Genomic DNA, 18,343 nt, shown 5'->3' with positions numbered 1-18,343 from the left:
ATTCGAGCCAAAGAACCCTACCGCCACAACGGATTTTCCCTCCAAGATCAAAGCATGTATTTATGCTCTGTCTGTTATCTGGTACATCTGCCGAGTTTGACTTTTGCCTAAATTAATCTTTTCGTACGATGGTGGTTTGAGGACTGCTGAGAGTTGTGCGTCTAGCTGACGTAACTATGCTTCGAGTCAGGTGACCTTGACCCGCCAATCAAGGGCAATAACGTCACCACGAAGATTGTGGATTGTTCCATGGGACTCACGCGGCGGCCAGACGCAAATCAACAAATCCGAGCCACAACCGCCCGGATGGGATTCTGGAAGTGTCGCTTGCCCATCGTGGCTCCGTCATTCACTTTCATTCACCTTCGCCCTCATTAACTACCTCCATCCTCAACTGCTGTTGGCAACTGACCGTTAGTGACCATGGCAGAGCCGGCGTCCACGTCCAGCAACTCCTCCGCGTCCGTCCCCGTCTCCATCCCCAGCGATGAGGCGATCCCCAGGGAGGAGGCGATCCTCTCTCAACACCTTGATCCCCAGTTCACGGCCTCCCTGCACGATGAAGCTGGGTTCCCGGACATGGAGACCCGACCGAACCCGTCGGGAACTCCAGAACCGCAGTCCTCCCTCCGACTCCAGGGCGGAGACATGCACCGTGACCTCTACCGCCTCGACGCCAAAACGAAGCAATCCCGCATGGATAAACGAGCCAAATCGTTCTCCGCTGCCACGGTACGGCCGTCCGAGCGCGAGGAAGAAGGGATAGCTGCCCTGGAGCCCGGTAGCTTCCGTCGGCACTTTATCCGTCAGAATATCGGCCAAGACCATCCTGCCCTCCGACGTTCGTTCCTCGAGTACCTAGACATGTACGGCAATTTTGCGGGAGAGGACCTGGAAGAGACAGAGTCGGAAACAGACGAGGAGAGCGTACAAGGGGAGGAGGAACCTCCGGAGCCAGAGCGTAGACCTTTGCTGGGAACTCGAAGACATACACGGCGTCGCTCTTTCCGGCCAGGCGATGCGACCAATACAAAGACTTTCTTTACCTTGCTCAAGGCGTTCATTGGGACGGGTATTATATTCCTGCCAAAAGCCTTTCGAAATGGAGGAATCCTGTTCTCGTCCATCACACTTGTGACGGTTGCGTTAATTTCGACGTTTTGCTTCCATCTCTTGTTACAATGTCGAAGGCAATACGGTGGTGGTTACGGAGACATTGGTGAACGAATCGCTGGGCCAAAACTTCGATCGCTGATCCTGGCATCCGTCGCGATTTCCCAAATCGGGTTCGTCTGTGCGTGCATCATTTTCACGGCGGAGAACCTGCGAGCCTTCTTCCTTGCCGTCACGCCAGCAACGATTCGCTCCCTTACCACCGCCCACTTGATAGGGGTTCAGCTGCTCGTGCTTATTCCCTTGGCACTTATCCGCAACATCTCGAAACTCGGCCCGGTCGCCCTACTGGCTGATGCATTCATCCTCTTCGGCTTGGGTTGCATCTACTTCTACGATATCGCCAGCGTGGCAACTCGTGGGATTGGACCGGGGGTCAAGCTGTTCAATTCGGACTCGTTTACGCTGACGATAGGATCGTGCATCTTCACGTTTGAAGGGATCGGGCTGGTCCTGCCCATCCAATCATCAATGAAGCGACCCCAGTCCTTCGACGGCTTACTGTACGCCGTGATGGCAATCATCACCGTCTTATTCACGGCCGTCGGAGCTCTCTCATACGCGGCTTTTGGTCAGGATACCCAGACTGAGATTTTCACCAATCTCCCGCAGGATAGCCCATTGGTCAACACCATTCAGTGCCTGTACTCGCTCGCGATCCTGGTCGGCACCCCAATACAGCTATTCCCGGCTGTCCGAATTGCCGAAGGCAAGCTTTTCGGCCGTGTCTCTGGCAAGCGAGACCCAAGCACGAAATGGAAGAAGAACGTTTTCCGCACAAGCGCCGTCTTGGGATGCGGAGTGATCGCCGCACTGGGAGCAGGCGATCTAGACAAATTCGTCTCGCTAATCGGGTCGTTCGCATGCGTCCCTCTGGTATACATATACCCGGCGTTCCTGCATTGGAAAGGCGTGGCGGACACGCCCTGGGCGAAGCGAGGGGACTTGGCCATGGTTGTTTTGGGCTTTGGATTCATGGTGTATACCACGTCAGCAACGGTTTCAGTCTGGCTGAGGGGACGGGTCCCATAGACGAGATAGCATATATTGGCTAATTGAGCGGCTCAGCTCTTCGCAGGGTATTTGTGCAATGAAATGAATGCAATGTGAAATGTGAAATGTGCCATGTTGAATTGTGACAGGGCATCTATCGCCCCGCTGAAAACATGCCTGTCTCAGACTGGAAGCAGAGTATGACAAGACACGAATAAAACGAACCCGACTGGGGATAACTTAACGCATACCCAAGTAGGTAGATAAGCAGGCCCATCAGCTCCATGCAGCAGCACTGAGCACACTGCACCCCGACTGGGAGTGAGTGACACACCGCTATAATTGGCAACGCAACTGCAGCTTCCCTCGTGCTCCGCCAGGATGCCGGACCCTCTGGGCCACCAACGATGAATCATGAGCGACGCTTGACAGCCCTAAGCCTCTGCCCGGCTGAGTTGGTGTCACCGACAAACAAAACAAAGCATAGCACACTACTGCCCGGCAAATCAGGACGATCGCGACACGTTGGGACCACAGACGCAAGAGACATCCGAGTGACTGGAGACGAGTCACAGCTAAAAGTCAGCCATGGAGAGACCCCGACAAACTATTAATATCGAGGACGATGTTTATTCGTGGGTGAGCGGGATAAGCTCGAGGGCTGGTGCCGCCGATCCCGAATCCTGAATCCTTCGCGCGAGCTGAGGTCAGAGAAACCCTGTCGGTCAGACTCTGATGAGACGTATACTTGCTTTTGTTTGCTTCTTTCTTGGGTTTGCTCGGCGGCATAAATAAGGCGCGCCCGGTCGCGTGGTGGAATAGATCGGTCTGACTATTGTCCATTATTGTTTTCACCCCAAGCCTTGGTCTTTCTTTCTGCGACGACAATTCAAGAATAAATATGAGATCGAGATCACCATTCGTTATCGCCCTCGCGGCGCTCTTTTTGCTCGTTTTAGCTGATGACGACTCGGAATCGGACTCGGTCTCTCATTCCGACTCTGAGTCCATCTCAACTCCAACCTCTACGCACACAAACACCACCATCTCCGCAACATGCTACAATCTCGACGGCTCCGAAGCGACCGACCACGTCCCCTGCCAGTCCGGTGACGTTATAAACTGCTGTAATGCGGGGGACATCTGCATGTCGAACGGGCTCTGCTTCCAGCAGGGCGAGCGCGGGATGGTTCTTTCCCGGGGGAGCTGTACGGATCATTCCTGGGGCGCGAGGTGTTATGCGCCGTGTTGTATGTTCCCTTCTGAGGCGATATATGTGGTAGTGAACTGACGACATTCAATAGCGGATTATCATCGCAGTGGGACTGTGGCGATTGTCAATGTCGGGTTCGATAGCGAGGGGCCGGAGTATTGTTGCGGGTCTGCCACTATGGATGGAGACGATGAGGAGATCTCCTGCGAATATGGAACTGGGCCGTTCAGCATACCCCGCGGGACAGCGATCCCCGGCGTCGCGGGGTTGTCAGACTACCACCCAAAAAGCGACGACGACAAGCACGACGATGAAGATGACGAAGACGACGACGACGACCACAAGCGCGTCTCCCCAGGTATAGCCGTCGCTCTGGGCGTCGGAATCCCCATCGGCCTGCTAATAATGGGCGGCGTCCTCTGGGCAATCTGGGAGCGGCGGCGGCGGCAGCTGCGAATCGAAGAGGAGGACGGGCGGAGCACGAGTGGGATGACGCTGACGAACATGAAGATGCCCGGGCTGCATCATCGGTATGGGCCTGTGGCGTCGCCGGTTCCGACGTGGAGTGGGCGGGCGACGCCGACGGGGTCGCAGTCTGTGTTGCTTCACCCAGTCACTTCGAGTCCGTTGAATAGCCCCCCGAGTAGTCCGCCGCAGAGTCCACCGAGGGAAGGGGCGAGGTTCCGATTGGGGGGTGAGAGAGAGGAGAATGAGAGGAGGTGAGAGGATATTGAGAGGAATATGAGGAAAGAGCGAGGGAAACCCAAGGAGATAGATCTTGGATGGTTTCCTTTGGCTGTCTTGGCGAGCTAAAGCTATCCTGGATATCGCACGGCTTTGGTTTGATTTTGCTGGAGTATTGGTCCTTCCTTGTTCTAATAGGTACATTATAGACATCAGCGGGTTTGCATAATACCACTTGACTCTTTCTTGTTTGCCCTTTCTGCACCCGATCTTCGTCTCTGGATTCCCATCCACTCTTGACAACTATAGCTGATGGATGGGCAGCCGGGTCAAGAGGATGGATGAGGTGGACTGTATTATTATTTTCGTCGGCCCCTGCATGATTTGTTATTGATATACACAGCCAGGAGCCCAAGTAAACCTTTAAAATCTAGTCGAGCAAAATCTCGAGGAGAGCGAGGAGGAGTCTGGATGAACGAGAGAAGTCAAAACGCTATCGTGAGGAGAAGCTAGGGATTACAGCTTGAATTAGAGTTGTACACACGTAGGGCAATGTGGCAGTGCATCATATTTAGACCTTCGAAGCAACGAGCACACCACCAAAGGTTATTACGCGGATTCTTCCTTGGTTAAACCCAAACCATGTCCCAGGAGTACATAAGCCACCCCGAAAGTCTCTTCGCCCCCGGTCAGACTCTTCCTCATCTCCCTCCTTCATCTTCTTCCAGAGACTCGTGCCAATACTCAATACAAAACCACCGAATGTTGCCGATCATCAACAACTTGGTACGGCGAATCCTAGTCATGCCCAGGCAGGAGACATATTGCGAGACAGAGGATAGGAAGGTTCAGAGGTGGATCGAGGCAAAAATCCGTCACGATCCAGAGGCCGATCCTCCCACCCTGGGGGTCCCGGAAATGCATGCTTTCCACGATTCGATTCATGAATGGATGATGACCTATGGAGGGCTCCAGCGGCTTTTTGGCATCAAAACAAGTGAGGTTCAAGTTATCCGGTCATACGGAAAGTCGCCGCACGCCAAAGAACTCGGTATGGGACCAGGGCAACACGATTTGAGCTTCCATTGCTGAGATTGCATCATAGAAACCATGAGAAAACAAAGGACAGAGACCTACGATAGGAAATTCAGGAGAGTCGAGTATGAACAGCTGGATAGGATGTGGGACGACCTTCAAAATCAAGTACTATGCACGATCTTGGAGCGTTGTATCAAGGCACGAAAGAAAGCGCTTGGATGCTCTGGGCGAGCAAGAAAGCCAATCCTTCGTCCAGCCTACGTTAAAGGTCAACAAATGGTCCTACCTTACCGAGACAAACATACTGCTCTGCCCAAGGGCCAGGAGTATTTCCTTGCAGACTCAACGTACACGATCGGGTTCAAAGACAGCACTGGCAAGGTCCGTGATTACTTTATAATCCTTTGGGAGCGAGTGATAAACAAGCGGCTCCCCTTGATTCTACACATGGGTAAGCGTTGAGCCTATGCGAGCCACGACCGACAGCTGAATGACTTCTAGCCATCACCCACCTGAGACTCAAAAGAGAGGGACGTACCGCCGTTGTTTATGGACTCCACACCGACATATCAACCTTCGTCTTTCTCAAGATTGACCGTAACTCCGAGGTATTCCCCCTCGTTCCCAGTCCCGGGCTGTCCGCTAACATAAGCCAGCTGATCGAGAACCTTGGCGAGTTGGACCGACTCTATGGCTTCCCGGGGCGAGTCTGCGAACCACGCGACCGGTGCTGGGATGTCACAACCAAGACAATGAGGTCTCCCTGGAGCGGTCTCGACGAGCTAGTCACCCAAATTGACAATATATTGGAAACCGCGGACGAGGACTGCTATGGAGTGGGAGGGCCCGCATCTGTGTGGAGCGATCAATGCAACAAATTCTGGCCTAGATGACATAACATCCGACTGTTCCCATCCATTCTTGATAAACCTCGCTGGGGCTAGCGGGCTATTAAGGGAGAACCTAGGTCTGCAAAGTGATTAAAAGTCAATTGGCTGTTAGAACCTTGGTCTCTTATTATCAATACACCGGCCGTACAGCCTTCAAGGTGATTAAATATATACAAGCTTATTCTCTCTCTGCATTGTAGGGCTCTACAGTATTCCCATCTGTGCCTGATGGTAGGCCTCGATACCCAATGGCTCAGCTGTTGTTGTTGGGCTCAGCTGTATCGCTGCCTTGATGACATGGGTGATATGAGCGAACACCCGCCTTGGGTTAGTTTCCCATTGAACGACTGTCGCAGTGCAAGAGGTGGCTACATACTATTGCCAGGCACCATAGGAATCCATCGTAGGGCATAATTTACGTACCCATATAGGCCGGAAGCTGAGTGTGGTCGCGGCAATACTCTTTCGGCCTCTTTATTTCGACCATGGCCAGATCGGCCTCGCCGTGGCTGGCTCTCCCATAGCCGATACAGTAATCGGCTCGCCCAGACAATTCTTGAAGTGCATACGAGCGGCTGCTCTTTCTGCCACGGAATGCGAATATTAGACACCATAAGATCGCAGGTTTGCGTATAGGAGACGTACTTAATTACGCAAGTAATTGCGTACGGGCGGAGGTATACTCCTTGGGCCTTTTCGCCTCTATCAAGGCGAGATTGGCTTCGCCTTGTTTGTCAGTGGTGTAACCCGCGCAATAGTCTGCCTTTCCTGACGCTCATGTAGTCCGTCGACGCTTGCTACTGTGCAATGTAAGGGCTTCTCGTATTTGAGTCTCGTTATCTCCATGGGGTAGGATGTGATGCTTGTGTTGATCTCATCAATGTTGGTAAGGATTATCGTATCAAAGACTGTTCTTGGGAGAAGAAGTCGACGTAGTCAGCCAGGGGAACGCTTCCAGGACTACACCGCACTCGCGCGGCTATTAATACTTCCAATATCAGCACATGCTCCAGAGGTGGAAGGGAACTCACTGCCTAAGTCACTTGATACATCAAGCAACTCTAAAACGTACCGTGGGGCTCGCTACACACTAGGGGATGTTGTTCCCGGATACTAAAGTATTGTCTCAGGTCTTCCTCCACGACCCCGGGGCCGTATGCTTCGTGGCCACAGTCCCTTCCACGCCACCCTACTAGCCCATGGAGCTGGAGCTCTCCCAGCGGATCTCGTTCACTCTCCATCCATAGCCTCATTCTTGGTGTAAGCTGGACACGGTCCATGTACTCGTGTAGCTGGCCGATGACATTGGGCCAATCACCATTGCTTGGTGGAATATTGGGATTGAGGCCAGGCCTGTTGGCTTCGAGCAGGAGGGATTTGTGTCGGGTAAGAGCGAAGTAGTCAGGTAGATGAGGTTGAACGATCAATCGTCAAGAAGTTCGCCGAGGAGCGAGGCGATTGGCGATGATCTCGGCGACAGTCTCTCCACGTCATCCTCTTTCTTCTCGGTGGATTCTCAGTTCTTGAATGCGTTCCTGATGGATTATAGGAACGCCTTCCTGCTGACTTTTGGCATTTCGGGGACTTCCGCGAGTAGGACGAGGGGTAGAGTATAGAATAGTAAAGGAATGCGGGGGTTATAGTGCAAGATTGACGGCGAAGAGTCCTCAGATTACAGTGGACCTGAAGCCGGCTTCTGATGGGGGGTTGTTGGGATTCTGCTGCGCCCTTTATCGCAGCTTCCCGATGTATCAAGAGCTGCGACGGGATGACATCAACCACCATGTGGATGCGACGTAAGATGCCTCAGGAAGGGTTTCAGCATATAAAGTAAGGTATCAGCCAGCGTTGGTATGACGATGATTTGGTCGAATTGCCAGCGTAATATGAGCCGCAGGAATCACTAGAAAATGACTGAAAAATGGCTAAAGGATGAGGACGAGATGGAATATCGCACCTTGGCAGAGATACTTATAGTTTATAGCGCGCCCCATTGACAAGCTGAAATTCAACACGCGCCACTCAATAGGTGAGCCCTAGCTTCACTGCCATGGGATTTAGGTGAATATTGTTACTTGATGTATAGCTCTCCAACCTCCCTCTCCTCGCCCAGTCCCTGCTCGCGGCGATTGTGATTACATTTTGAAGGCTCAAAATTCACCGCGCTTATAGCGCTGCAGGCGCATGGGCGAGCATACGTTATTCACCCAGCAATTACACAGAAGGCACTTTGAATGAAGATAACCTGGAATGACAGTCTGATGGCGGACTATATGCACCAGCTGTCTCCTATACGTTGTATGCAACAATTAGGGTTACTTTGATCAATCCGATATTTCTCGCGTCGCACATCCTTATCGTAGATGCCCATCGAGTGCTGAAAAAAGCTTTCTTGGGGAATTTTCGGGTCATTTGTCTCGCGGTCAGTATGATGTGGCATAGCCACGTGAAAACCCTGTTGGGGGGTTGTAGTAGGATTAGTTGCTGATGTTGGAGAGGTAATCACAAACCGCTCCGGCATTCTCCATTCGGTAGAATAACCCCTGATCGCCGTCGCTGGCGATTCCATAGATGCCCTGTGTCCGCTTTCCAGCCTGGCGACAGAGGTGCACAACCGTAGCTAGGCGGGGAACCGTTGCTTGTTGGGGAAGATAGAACAGCACGAGGCTTAGTAGAAAGAACATGTACTTGTGTATTCCAGGACCTGACCTGGAAGTCCTTAAAGGCCTGTTTGTTCCCAGCTGGGCAGTACCTCGAGGCTCGAGGCAGTGACTCCCACGGCTTCGTATCACTGGTGGCATTTTTCTGTCAGTGACGGTGATGGTGGACATAGAAGTGGAAGAAAAGTGACCGTTTATTCAGAATATAAGTGAGCACCACGAGACAAAAGCATCGGAAATGAGATTTACTCTCTGGGGAGAAGACCCAGCGGATGGTCCGGCTGACTACGGAAGGTGCGTTTTGATGTCCGGTGTTACTACTCCTGCAACTACCGCACCTACAACACCCAGTTTTGTCCAAATCAACCAAGGAGCCCACTGCTGGCCCCAGGTTTATCAAATTCCTAACTCAGACGCAACTCAGTTGCTCAGCCAGAAACTAACAAATCTCTCTCGAGCTTCAAAGCGGTGTCACTAATGGTCGCTTCTCGATAGTCAACCACATACCGCGCCAGTACCCAATCCCTCCCTTAACAACGAACTTCGCTTCCGATTTCCCCTTCACAGAATGAGGCTTGTAATGACGGAAAAACTGGAGGTGTTGGCCACGCGCAAATGACACTGCTTGGGGCGGACTCACCTGTAGCGGGCCCTTGAACAACTCCATCATGGCAATATCCCTCCCCAAACATCCACGGGCACCGTAGCCAAAAGAGAACAGGTATTTGTTCATGAGCTTTGCGCTCTCGGGGTTCATCCACCTGTCTGGATTAAACTCCTCTGCATTCTCTCCAAACACCTTCTCGTCGCGTTGCATGATCCAGGGGTTCCCCGAGACCTCGGTGCCTGGAGGTGCAATTTTCCCATACAGGTCTAATCCCGGCTCAGATACATATCGAGGAAAGATATTGGGCGCTGGTGGGCACATTCGCAGTGTCTCGCGGACACAGGCGACAAAGAAGGGCAAATGCTCGAGGACCTCGGTATACTGGGGTGTATCTGCGCTGATAAGCCCTTTGCGAACGGCGGTATCGACTTCTTCCATCATCCGCTCGTATACCTCTTGGTGAGTGAGTAGGTAGTGGATCATAGCCTGGAAGACCGTCCCCGTGGTATCAGCACCGGCTAACAGGACAAGCAAGATCTCAGCCTTGATGTAATCCATTGTCAGTGGCTGACCATCCTCTGTGCGCGCCTCTAGGAATGTCTGCAATAGATCGATTCTCCCGATATCTTTGTTCTGTTTCAGCTCTTCCAGCCGCCGCTCAATGAGACTGTCGCGGAAACGCATCAGAACGCCAATACCGGAATCGTCCTCAGGCTTCGCAACGAGATACCTTTTCAGGAATGTCGTCTTAACCCAGCTCGTGAAGGGGTGCAACCGCGCAAGGAGGCCGAAGGCTGAAAGACCGTCATGGAAACCCTGAATTAGACCGCCAACGTCTTCGCCCTTTTCAACAAAGCCGAATGGTGCACCGAACCCGACCTCACTGATGATATCGTACGCCATGTAACTGGACAGATTAGCGGGCAACAGGTGTGCTCCGGCTAAGCGACTTACACTGCCCACCAGGAAAATCAAACACCGCTCCCGTCCGGACAAACCTCTCATCCAGCTTGTTGACCCAGTGGCGGATACGGAGGTCGATCAATGGCTCCATGCGCTTTACGCTCGAGAAACTGTACTGTTCCCCACTCAGTATATATCGGCCTTCTGTCTGAAAAGAACACATACCGGACCTGCGGCGTGCTTCCGGAATGCGGCATGAGTTTTGTGCGATCTCATATTAAACAACGACTCGGTCTCGCCAAACGAGCCGGTTATATAGTGACCAGTCTTATCGGCATTGCGGTGGTAGATTTCTGGCAATTTCGTTGGGTCGCTGACCAGCAGCAAGGAAGGAGTGATTCGCACGACGGGCCCTATCTCACACATTTATGGTCAGTGATCGCGCCCAGTAGCCACAAAGCACCTGAACTTACCATATTTCTTCGTCAGGGCATAGACGGTAGGCAACTCGGTCTCGTTCATGTTATGCCACGCGATCCATAGTCGAGTGACACTGCCCCAGAATGGCCCAGGGAAGACGGACAGCGGGTGAAAGAAACGACAATAGATAATCTGATATAGAAACTTGAGCGCAACATAAGCGGCGAAGCTCAAAATGACATTTGTCACTGTCAGCTGCGAGACGAGCTGCTCTCGGAGCCCCATGGTGCCAGTTGTCAGCCTCACGAACGATGCAGGAGAACGATGAACCAGAGAAGCAAAGGTATCGACGCTTCACTCCGCGACCCGCGATCCAAAACCGCCTGCTCCCCATTTTTCGTGTCGTCTTTTGCTATCCCAGATCCTGTCATTTGAAATCCCAAGCCTGTGTGTCGGCAAGCCAGATCCATTGCGGACCCAATCACGGCCTCCACATTTTCTCAGAGCCAAGTGGGTGACAGCTCGGGTGTCAAACTGGGAAACGTTGCGAGCTCCTCATTAGGCAATCCAACTGTCGATTCCGAGTGGACTTTACGTTGAAATGGTGGAGCAGAGGCGGACGTGGCCGCGCGGCGGACGCCGTCGTTTTGAATTGGTAGCCCCGGCTGGGGTCAGCTCCTACTTCAAGCCCCGACGGGCTTCCGACATGCTCGACTTTTGACCTGAAAGCGTCTTGTAGGCCACATCCTCCCGCGGGCCGAGGAAGAGACATCAACCCCTGCTACAAAGTACGAAGCTACCATTATTCTCCCGTTTCCGCCGCATTGTGAGGAAGTTCGTGCCGCGCCGATTTGGGCCAATCCACACTCCACCTCATCACAAACACACTCGCAAAGGCGAAATGGTTCAGGACGTTTTCCCTCAAAGAGATCGGCAGTCCCGCGCTCCACCATGAGTATCCACTGACTTCATTCATTTTCTTGATCCTTCGCTTCGCTTCTTCAGCCAACCTATCTCATCTGGAGTAAGTTCGGTCAAAGCTACCCAGGTTCAACGTTCAGCGACGTTAGATAACACGAGTTGAGGCAAGCCAATCACTACTGCGTGTTTAGGCACTTCACACCACTACCAGTCCCGGTTCCTTCCCGAATATCTCCAGTATGTATTTTGAAGTCACAGTCCGGTGCCACGATGGCCACCCATATCTCTGTGCCTACCCTCCCCAGAATGAGCACGCTCGGCTCATTCGAGAAGTCAACATCAAAGGCAGGACCCATGCTTTGGAAGCATCGCTTTCCCGTTCATTATTACCAATAACTTGAAGTCGCCGCGAGGGGATTACTTTTCCGGTATCGTCCCGTGTAGGATTCAACCTCAATGCCGATCGCTGTCGACCTGAGAATCCGTAACGCGGGGATGTCCGAACCCGCCTTGGTCTGGAGGGCCATGAATGGCCAGGCTCTGTGTCCCTGCGATTTTCTGGCTCCGTGAGTGGCCATCTTGTTATCACCAGAACTTCCTTGTCGGAGTGACCGAGGTCCTTGAACTTGAGTCGTTGCTCTCGGTGTCGACAGGGAAAACAATAGGTCCGATAATGGTGCATTCGACTTCGCTCCAGGCTTCTGCTTCCTAGTCCCTTGACCAAGGGCCTGTCTCAGTGGAAATTCTAGAAGGAAGAGCAAAAAGCAAACGTCGCAGGACAGCCGCCGACCAGGCCAGAGTTGGGAACGTAATGTCCATCATTGACAGGGAATGAATCCCTACCGAAGTTGGGGCGCCCCTGGACGACTTTTATCAACCTACGAAGGATCTTTGTGGCTTTTAACCTGTTGACATACATTCTCAAAGTCTTGAACTCTTCACTTTGGGGGAGTTCAATCCTCGATGCTGGAATCGATTTGCTCTACGCTGTCCTCACCTATTCTGATCCATAATGGCTGAATCTCAGGGGTCCAACGTCGTTGGGATCGCCATCGCGTTTGCGGTCGTTACATTGGTCGTTCTAATTCTGCGCCTGTTTGCCCGAATCTTTGTCCTCAAGAAGATGGGCGTGGACGACTATACGTTTCTTTTGATGATTTGTGGACCTGGCTAATATTTTCAGACCTCGTTATCTTCGCATGTGTAAGACTCACTCACGATTGAGCATTGGCGGTACTAATTGTACTTGATTTAGGGGCTCTCCTTTGCCTTTTCATCAGTGACTGTCGTTGATAGGTCTATTATTCGCCTGGACCGCACTTCGCGACTAACAGGTTAGCTGTGCAACACGGCCTCGGTGCATCGATGGTATGTCGATAAAATTCACCCTGTACCTACACAGCGCTAATCAACTCCAGAATGTCTGGTTGAGTTCCATGTTCTATCTCTCCTGCCTCGGCTTCGTCAAAAGTTCCGTCTGCTGGTTCTACACTCGGCTTGGCGACAAGTACCTCACTCGGCTATCCTTTATTATGTTCGGCGTCATAACCTGCCAGGCACTGGCGAATGTTCTCACCGCGGCATTCCAATGTCGTCCGATACTTAGGGCCTGGGATACCAGTATCGAAGGGACATGCGTCAATATCAATGTTTTCTATCTCGCCAATGCAGCACTAAACATCCTTACCGACATGCTCACATACGCGCTACCTATCCGCGTTATTGTCAAGCTCCAGATGCCGCGTGAGCAAAAGGTGGCTCTCGTCTGCATCCTTTGTCTGGGTTTATTGTGCGACCATCTTTACTCCCGACGTGTAATCCATCTGCTGACCTACCGACTAGTGCCTGCGCCTCCTCCATCATCCGCATAACCTTCATTCCTGAGATGCTCACCTCGGATGACCCGACCCCGGCCATCAGCGGCGCCACGTACTGGTCGGCTATCGAAATAAACATTGGCATTCTCGCTGCCTCTATCCCGTCGTTCAAGGCCATCGCGTCCCGCTTTGTCCCCCGACTCATTGGCGAATACTCTTCCGGCAAGCGCTACATTCAGCGATCAGGCTCGGGCTTTTCGAAAGTTCGAGGCCACCGTAGCGCCGGAATGAATACTCTTCGCGGCAAGCAACACATTGTTGTCGACAGAGATCATTAGCAAACTGGATCGCACAAGCGAAGAGCGGTTTATTGTTCCGGATGGAAGGATCTACGCACACACGGAGATTGAGGTCAGGCAGGATCGGATGTAGTCGTTTCGCCCTTTGCTGTAAGCATGGCTCCCATCCAAGGGGCGGAATGGTAAATTAAGTCAAATATGACCGTGGCGAGTATAGGCCAGATCCACCAGAACCAAATCAGCAGCATATTGTAGAATAGAACTTGACAGAACGCGTCGAGATGGAGGCTTACTGAACTGTCCCCATGATGATGAAGATGGACATAAGGATTGTGGTGCTCGTGGTGGAAAGGGCCCATAGCGCCTTTCTCAAACAGTATGCCTAAGAACAACTAAAGACTGCTTCCAGGGGGTTGGAACATTATGGACAGGATCATTCTGTCACTAGAACTTGGTATTAGCTTGATTTATGACCAGTGCAGTGTCGTCACTCTCCTATTCCTTATCCTCTTCATTGTCGGTCATTGATTATTCTGTTTATCACATTCTCTTTCGTGTCGAATATCTCCCGACGGGGTTCAACATCCTGTGCGATAATTGTACGCGAGACAAGTTAGGTCTGACTCACATTTATACCTTTGGATCTAGGAGCACGCCACCAAAGCCTGGAGGCCATGGGTGAACCCGAACCTTGTTCTGAGCGTGGATATATCCTCTTCGCCCCCGCTTGAATTTTCGTCTTTAACCTCCTCCTCACTCACCCTCATCCGAAATCTCGTATGCAAAATCCAGCCACAGGATGCTCTGGGTGATAGATCTTATGGTGCTACGCATCAGCAAGTTATTTGGGTGGAAAATTTCCCGCGAGCGAGCATACAGGATGCTCCAGAGGTGGATCCAGGATCAAATCCGTGATGATCCTGAGGCTGTTATTCCGCGACGCGGGGTCGGGGCGGTATATGCATTCGAACATGCGATTTACAAAGATATACCTGATGAAGGACTTGTTATGGAGTTGTTCGGCATCCAGCACAGCCCTCGTCGAGTCCTCCGACCGTATGGAGTGGCGCCACATGCCTTGGAAATAGGTATGACTTCTCAAGCAAGTTGCTTGACTCTCCAGGCTGCTAGTTATGGCAAGGTTTGCTGACTAAATAGGTGCCATGGTTAAACGCAGAATGGAAAATATCCAAAACGAAATGGAGGGAATGGAGTACGAACATTGCAAGGAAAGAGTGGGAAACCTCTACAAGAAGTTGCTGCGCACGATCCTGGAAGACTGTATTCAACAGAGGGAAGAAGTGCTTGGGCCGATGAAGTGCGCTCGGGGACCGGTCCTGCGTCGTGCCCAGATCAAGGGCCAGCAGATGACTCTCCGTTATTCCAATAAGGAGCGATATTTTCTCGCACAGCCAACCTATACCGTTGGATTCCAAGACAGCAACAGCAATATTCGTGATTATTTTGTCATCTTCTTCCAGCGAGTGATGAAGGACCGGCTACCATTGATCCTATACATGGGTAAGCAACGATCTTCTTGGTATTTTCAGGGGAAGAAGCGTACTCGTCACTGATGGCTTCCAGCAATTATCCACCAGAGACTCAAAGCCCAGGGACGCAACAGCGTTGTTTATGGTCTTCATACCGACATGGACACTTTTACCTTTTTCAAGATTGACTGCTTCTCAAAGGTAATACCCCAAGCCAGTCGTCTCCCGTTGCCCTCTGACTCAGCTTCTATCTTCAGTTATTCGAGAGCAGTTGTTCGTTTGGTGCCCAACTCAATCCATCGCAACTGTACGAGGCTCAAATGCCATATTCGTTCGGAATTCTGCTTCAAGGAATTCTATTGTCCATACTGCTGTCTTCAGCTCCGCTTAACAAAATGAACACCGTACCATGCTTACCATGCTCCGGGATATCGCCTCTCCGCGGCCGTCCTGGTCGTATTTCGTCTCGAAGTGACGTTTTCCGTGGCGCATCCTTTGGCGTCCAAGTCAGCAGGGTGTTGTAGACAGTCCCAAGCAACCGGTCGCACTACAAGAATGATCCTGTTTCCGACGCGTTGTCGCTCCACCAAACTTCCTCCTCTTCATTGAGCTAGCAATTAAGAGCTTGTCCGCCGGAGAAAGGCATCATCGCCGGGATCGCGAAGGATGAAGCTTGTTCCGTATTTGCTTGGCGGCGTCAGTCCGCCATCAGTGAATGCCGCCCATTATCAGACTTTTCGCGAGAGAGCTGGTAGTACCCTGGTCGTTGTTTTCCTCATAGTTGTTGGTCCCCGAGTTGCCGCCATCAGAGCCCTGGGAGTTCTCCTTTTAAAGCTTCGCCGCCGATGGGTCTGCATAGGAATGGACGAGAATCGCGAGAATGGTCTGCTTGGGAGGAAGGCTCTGTGTTAGTACCATGCCACAGAAGGATATTGGGGGAAGAAGGACTCATCGCTGCGCTAACTTGTCTGTTGTATTTATTGGGGTGCTGGAACGTTGTGCAACGCCTCGTTGACGAAAATTATGATTCCCGCGGTATCGATGTTTAGAGAAGCGCTTGGTGAAAAGAATATGTTAGTTATAGGATATCAGGAAGAAGGATGACGGAATTAAGGAGGCAAGATGCGATGTTGAGTTGTAGAGAAGGTGCCGATGCCCTGCTTCCCCCGCTTGCTCGTGCTCGTCACTTGATTTCTCCGTTTGCACTCGTGCTGCTTTTGCTCTTGCATAACATGGAGAGGAGCAAAGTGTCAAGCGACGTACATCAATTGAGAAGGCTTTCCCTCATCCATTGAAATAGCTCATAAAGGTTGATGCCATCTTCATAGCTCTTAAAATTCCAGAGTGCGACCATTTACAGCATCAAGGATACTCGGGTATGTCCCTCAAGAAATTATGCGGACATGATCAGATAGAATCGCGTTGAGAAAGAGGAGGATTGCCTACCGTGATGCTAAAATCGCCACCACAAAATAACATTCCAGGGTCGCTTTTACACATCCACGAAGCCTCTCCAACCTGATAAATGAACCCAAGGTCCGTCTCTGGGATGCTGCGGCCCCTACTCCTCCACACATACCGTCCCGTTCGCCCAGATTTTGTAACTATCATAGTCCTCCCCATTCTCATCACCCCGTGCAACAATCAATGGCTGGGTCACGAGAACTACCCTGTGTCCGTCAAGGCTCTCATCGTCATCGTCCAGGTGATGAAGACGATGAGGAGTCATAAAGGTCTGATCGGACGAGAATACACGCATGCTGCCCAAGCCATAGCAGGCGATTGTAGTACGCTGCATCCACAGTGAGAAAGCAAGGTCCGCTGCCCCATGAATGAGTTTTGCAAGACCCTCGACTCGGGATACCTTGTCCGCCTCACCATCGACAGGTCGCAAAAGCGCTCCAACAGGCGAATCGAGAAATTCCATAGCCAAGCCTAAGCCGAAAGCGTCCCGGAGCCGTGGGATGATAGAATCAGTCCCCGATTTTGTGTCCGTCCGGGCAGTGCGCAAAGCCTGGAGGGTCTGAGAGCGCCAAATGTGGCCATCGGCTTCTTTTCCTAAGGAAAGCGTTAGAAAGTTTCTGAACCGCGAGATGCACTTACGTACCGTTCTTGATCATGCCATATAACTTGGCCATTTGCGATGGGCTCGGACAAGATGTGTAGTCGGGGCCAACAGGGAAGAGAAAGAATGGGTTGGTGAACATGGTACGAAGGATATTATTCGAGATACTCGCCTGAACGAGGAGAAGAGGCATCTTTCTGAATAGCGATGGTAGCTTGGACCGGAACTGTGACCACTTCTCCTGAATGCAATACCCGTGCAATGACTGAATGATCATGTTTAGTTCAGTCTCAGAAACGGACTCTAGTGCAGAGGCACCGTCTATCGAGTGCTTCTTGGCCCATGCGATGAACCTATCGCTCATTTTTGACAGCTGCTCGCGTACCTCCCTGTCCTCCATGCATATATGGCCCTCCTTTTTCATGGATTGCAGAGCACCCTCCTGGGCAACTCGGACGTCATTCTGAAGCTTGTCCCTCTCGCGTTGTGTATCCTGAAGCGCTGACTGTAGGGCAACCGTTCTGTTTTCCAGCTCCGAAATTCGCATATCGCTGTTGATCTCTTGCCCATCGAGGCAGCGCTGTAGTCTCTGGATGCTCTGATTCGCAGTCTTCAATTGCTCTCCAAGCTTTTCGCATTCCGCATAAGCAGCCTCCGTCTCACGTGCCAGGCTTTTGTAGGCGTTCTTTGCGGACAGTAGCTTCTTGCGGAGACGATCGACCATAGTCCCTCCATCCCCATCCAATGTTTCGGTTGGACGTCTCGGTCTGGGCGGAACTACGGAACCATCCGATGGAATCTGATGGGGCTCACGCGGTAGAGAAGAGGCTGGTATAGCTGGGTTAGGGCGTCCAGAGGGGTCGTTTGCATCGACGGTGGGGGTCATGCCAGAAAGGACCTCCATGTCTTGATCCGATTCTCCATCCACAGCAGCCTGTGAAATGCACATGTATTAGCCAAAGAAGTAAAAATAATGATTGGAGTGAGGAGAAACTCACCCTGCGGTCGACACGGTCCATTGTGAACAACGCTTTCAGTGTTTCCTGCAAGGTCCGCTATGTCAGCAGTCGTCACCAGGTCCAGCTCCAAATGGGCACCTGTTGAGATAGATGGAAATAATAAGTGCAGTTGATGAGGATGAGAACGAGGTGGGGAAACTTACTGCTACTC

General features: G+C 51.8%; 6 protein-coding genes across 6 annotated transcripts; 4 read left to right on the top strand and 2 right to left on the bottom strand.

Annotated features, from left to right (window-relative positions):
* The first annotated feature begins 243 nt into the window (after positions 1-243).
* On the top strand, positions 244-2,277 carry BJX68DRAFT_65590 (putative amino acid transporter). Its single transcript, XM_071049567.1, has one exon. It carries the CDS (start codon positions 424-426, stop codon positions 2,203-2,205), a length of 1,782 nt encoding a protein of 593 aa, XP_070899956.1. The 5' UTR covers positions 244-423; the 3' UTR covers positions 2,206-2,277.
* A 548-nt stretch (positions 2,278-2,825) lies between these two features.
* On the top strand, positions 2,826-4,500 carry BJX68DRAFT_65592 (uncharacterized protein). The gene is made up of 2 exons (XM_071049568.1): positions 2,826-3,416; positions 3,471-4,500. The coding sequence occupies exons 1-2, from the start codon at positions 3,068-3,070 to the stop codon at positions 4,100-4,102; spliced, it is 981 nt and encodes a 326-aa protein (XP_070899955.1). The 5' UTR covers positions 2,826-3,067; the 3' UTR covers positions 4,103-4,500.
* Positions 4,501-4,781: 281 nt separating this feature from the next.
* On the top strand, positions 4,782-6,069 carry BJX68DRAFT_65586 (uncharacterized protein). Its single transcript, XM_071049566.1, has 4 exons — positions 4,782-5,114; positions 5,169-5,552; positions 5,603-5,709; positions 5,758-6,069. Exons 1-4 carry the CDS (start codon positions 4,826-4,828, stop codon positions 5,992-5,994), a joined length of 1,017 nt encoding a protein of 338 aa, XP_070899954.1. The 5' UTR covers positions 4,782-4,825; the 3' UTR covers positions 5,995-6,069.
* A 3,042-nt stretch (positions 6,070-9,111) lies between these two features.
* BJX68DRAFT_275168 (cytochrome P450) lies at positions 9,112-10,866 on the bottom strand (the record flags this gene model as incomplete). The annotated part of the gene is made up of 5 exons (XM_071047793.1): positions 9,112-9,243; positions 9,292-10,165; positions 10,215-10,336; positions 10,387-10,574; positions 10,635-10,866. The coding sequence occupies 5 exons, from the start codon at positions 10,864-10,866 to the stop codon at positions 9,112-9,114; spliced, it is 1,548 nt and encodes a 515-aa protein (XP_070899953.1).
* Positions 10,867-12,514: 1,648 nt separating this feature from the next.
* BJX68DRAFT_254710 (uncharacterized protein) lies at positions 12,515-13,751 on the top strand (the record flags this gene model as incomplete). The annotated part of the gene is made up of 6 exons (XM_071042921.1): positions 12,515-12,631; positions 12,758-12,798; positions 12,837-12,870; positions 12,921-13,291; positions 13,345-13,595; positions 13,648-13,751. 6 exons carry the CDS (start codon positions 12,515-12,517, stop codon positions 13,749-13,751), a joined length of 918 nt encoding a protein of 305 aa, XP_070899952.1.
* Positions 13,752-16,669: 2,918 nt separating this feature from the next.
* Positions 16,670-18,192, bottom strand: BJX68DRAFT_265938 (uncharacterized protein; the record flags this gene model as incomplete). Its single annotated transcript, XM_071045358.1, has 3 exons — positions 16,670-17,166; positions 17,216-18,107; positions 18,172-18,192. 3 exons carry the CDS (start codon positions 18,190-18,192, stop codon positions 16,670-16,672), a joined length of 1,410 nt encoding a protein of 469 aa, XP_070899951.1.
* Between the last annotated feature and the right edge of the window lie 151 nt (positions 18,193-18,343).

The sequence above is a fragment of the Aspergillus pseudodeflectus genome, assembly GCF_044049435.1.
Source record: "Aspergillus pseudodeflectus strain CBS 756.74 chromosome Unknown BJX68scaffold_17, whole genome shotgun sequence".
Classification (NCBI taxonomy): Eukaryota; Fungi; Ascomycota; class Eurotiomycetes; order Eurotiales; family Aspergillaceae; genus Aspergillus; species Aspergillus pseudodeflectus.
This window is presented reverse-complemented; position numbering and strand designations above follow the sequence as displayed.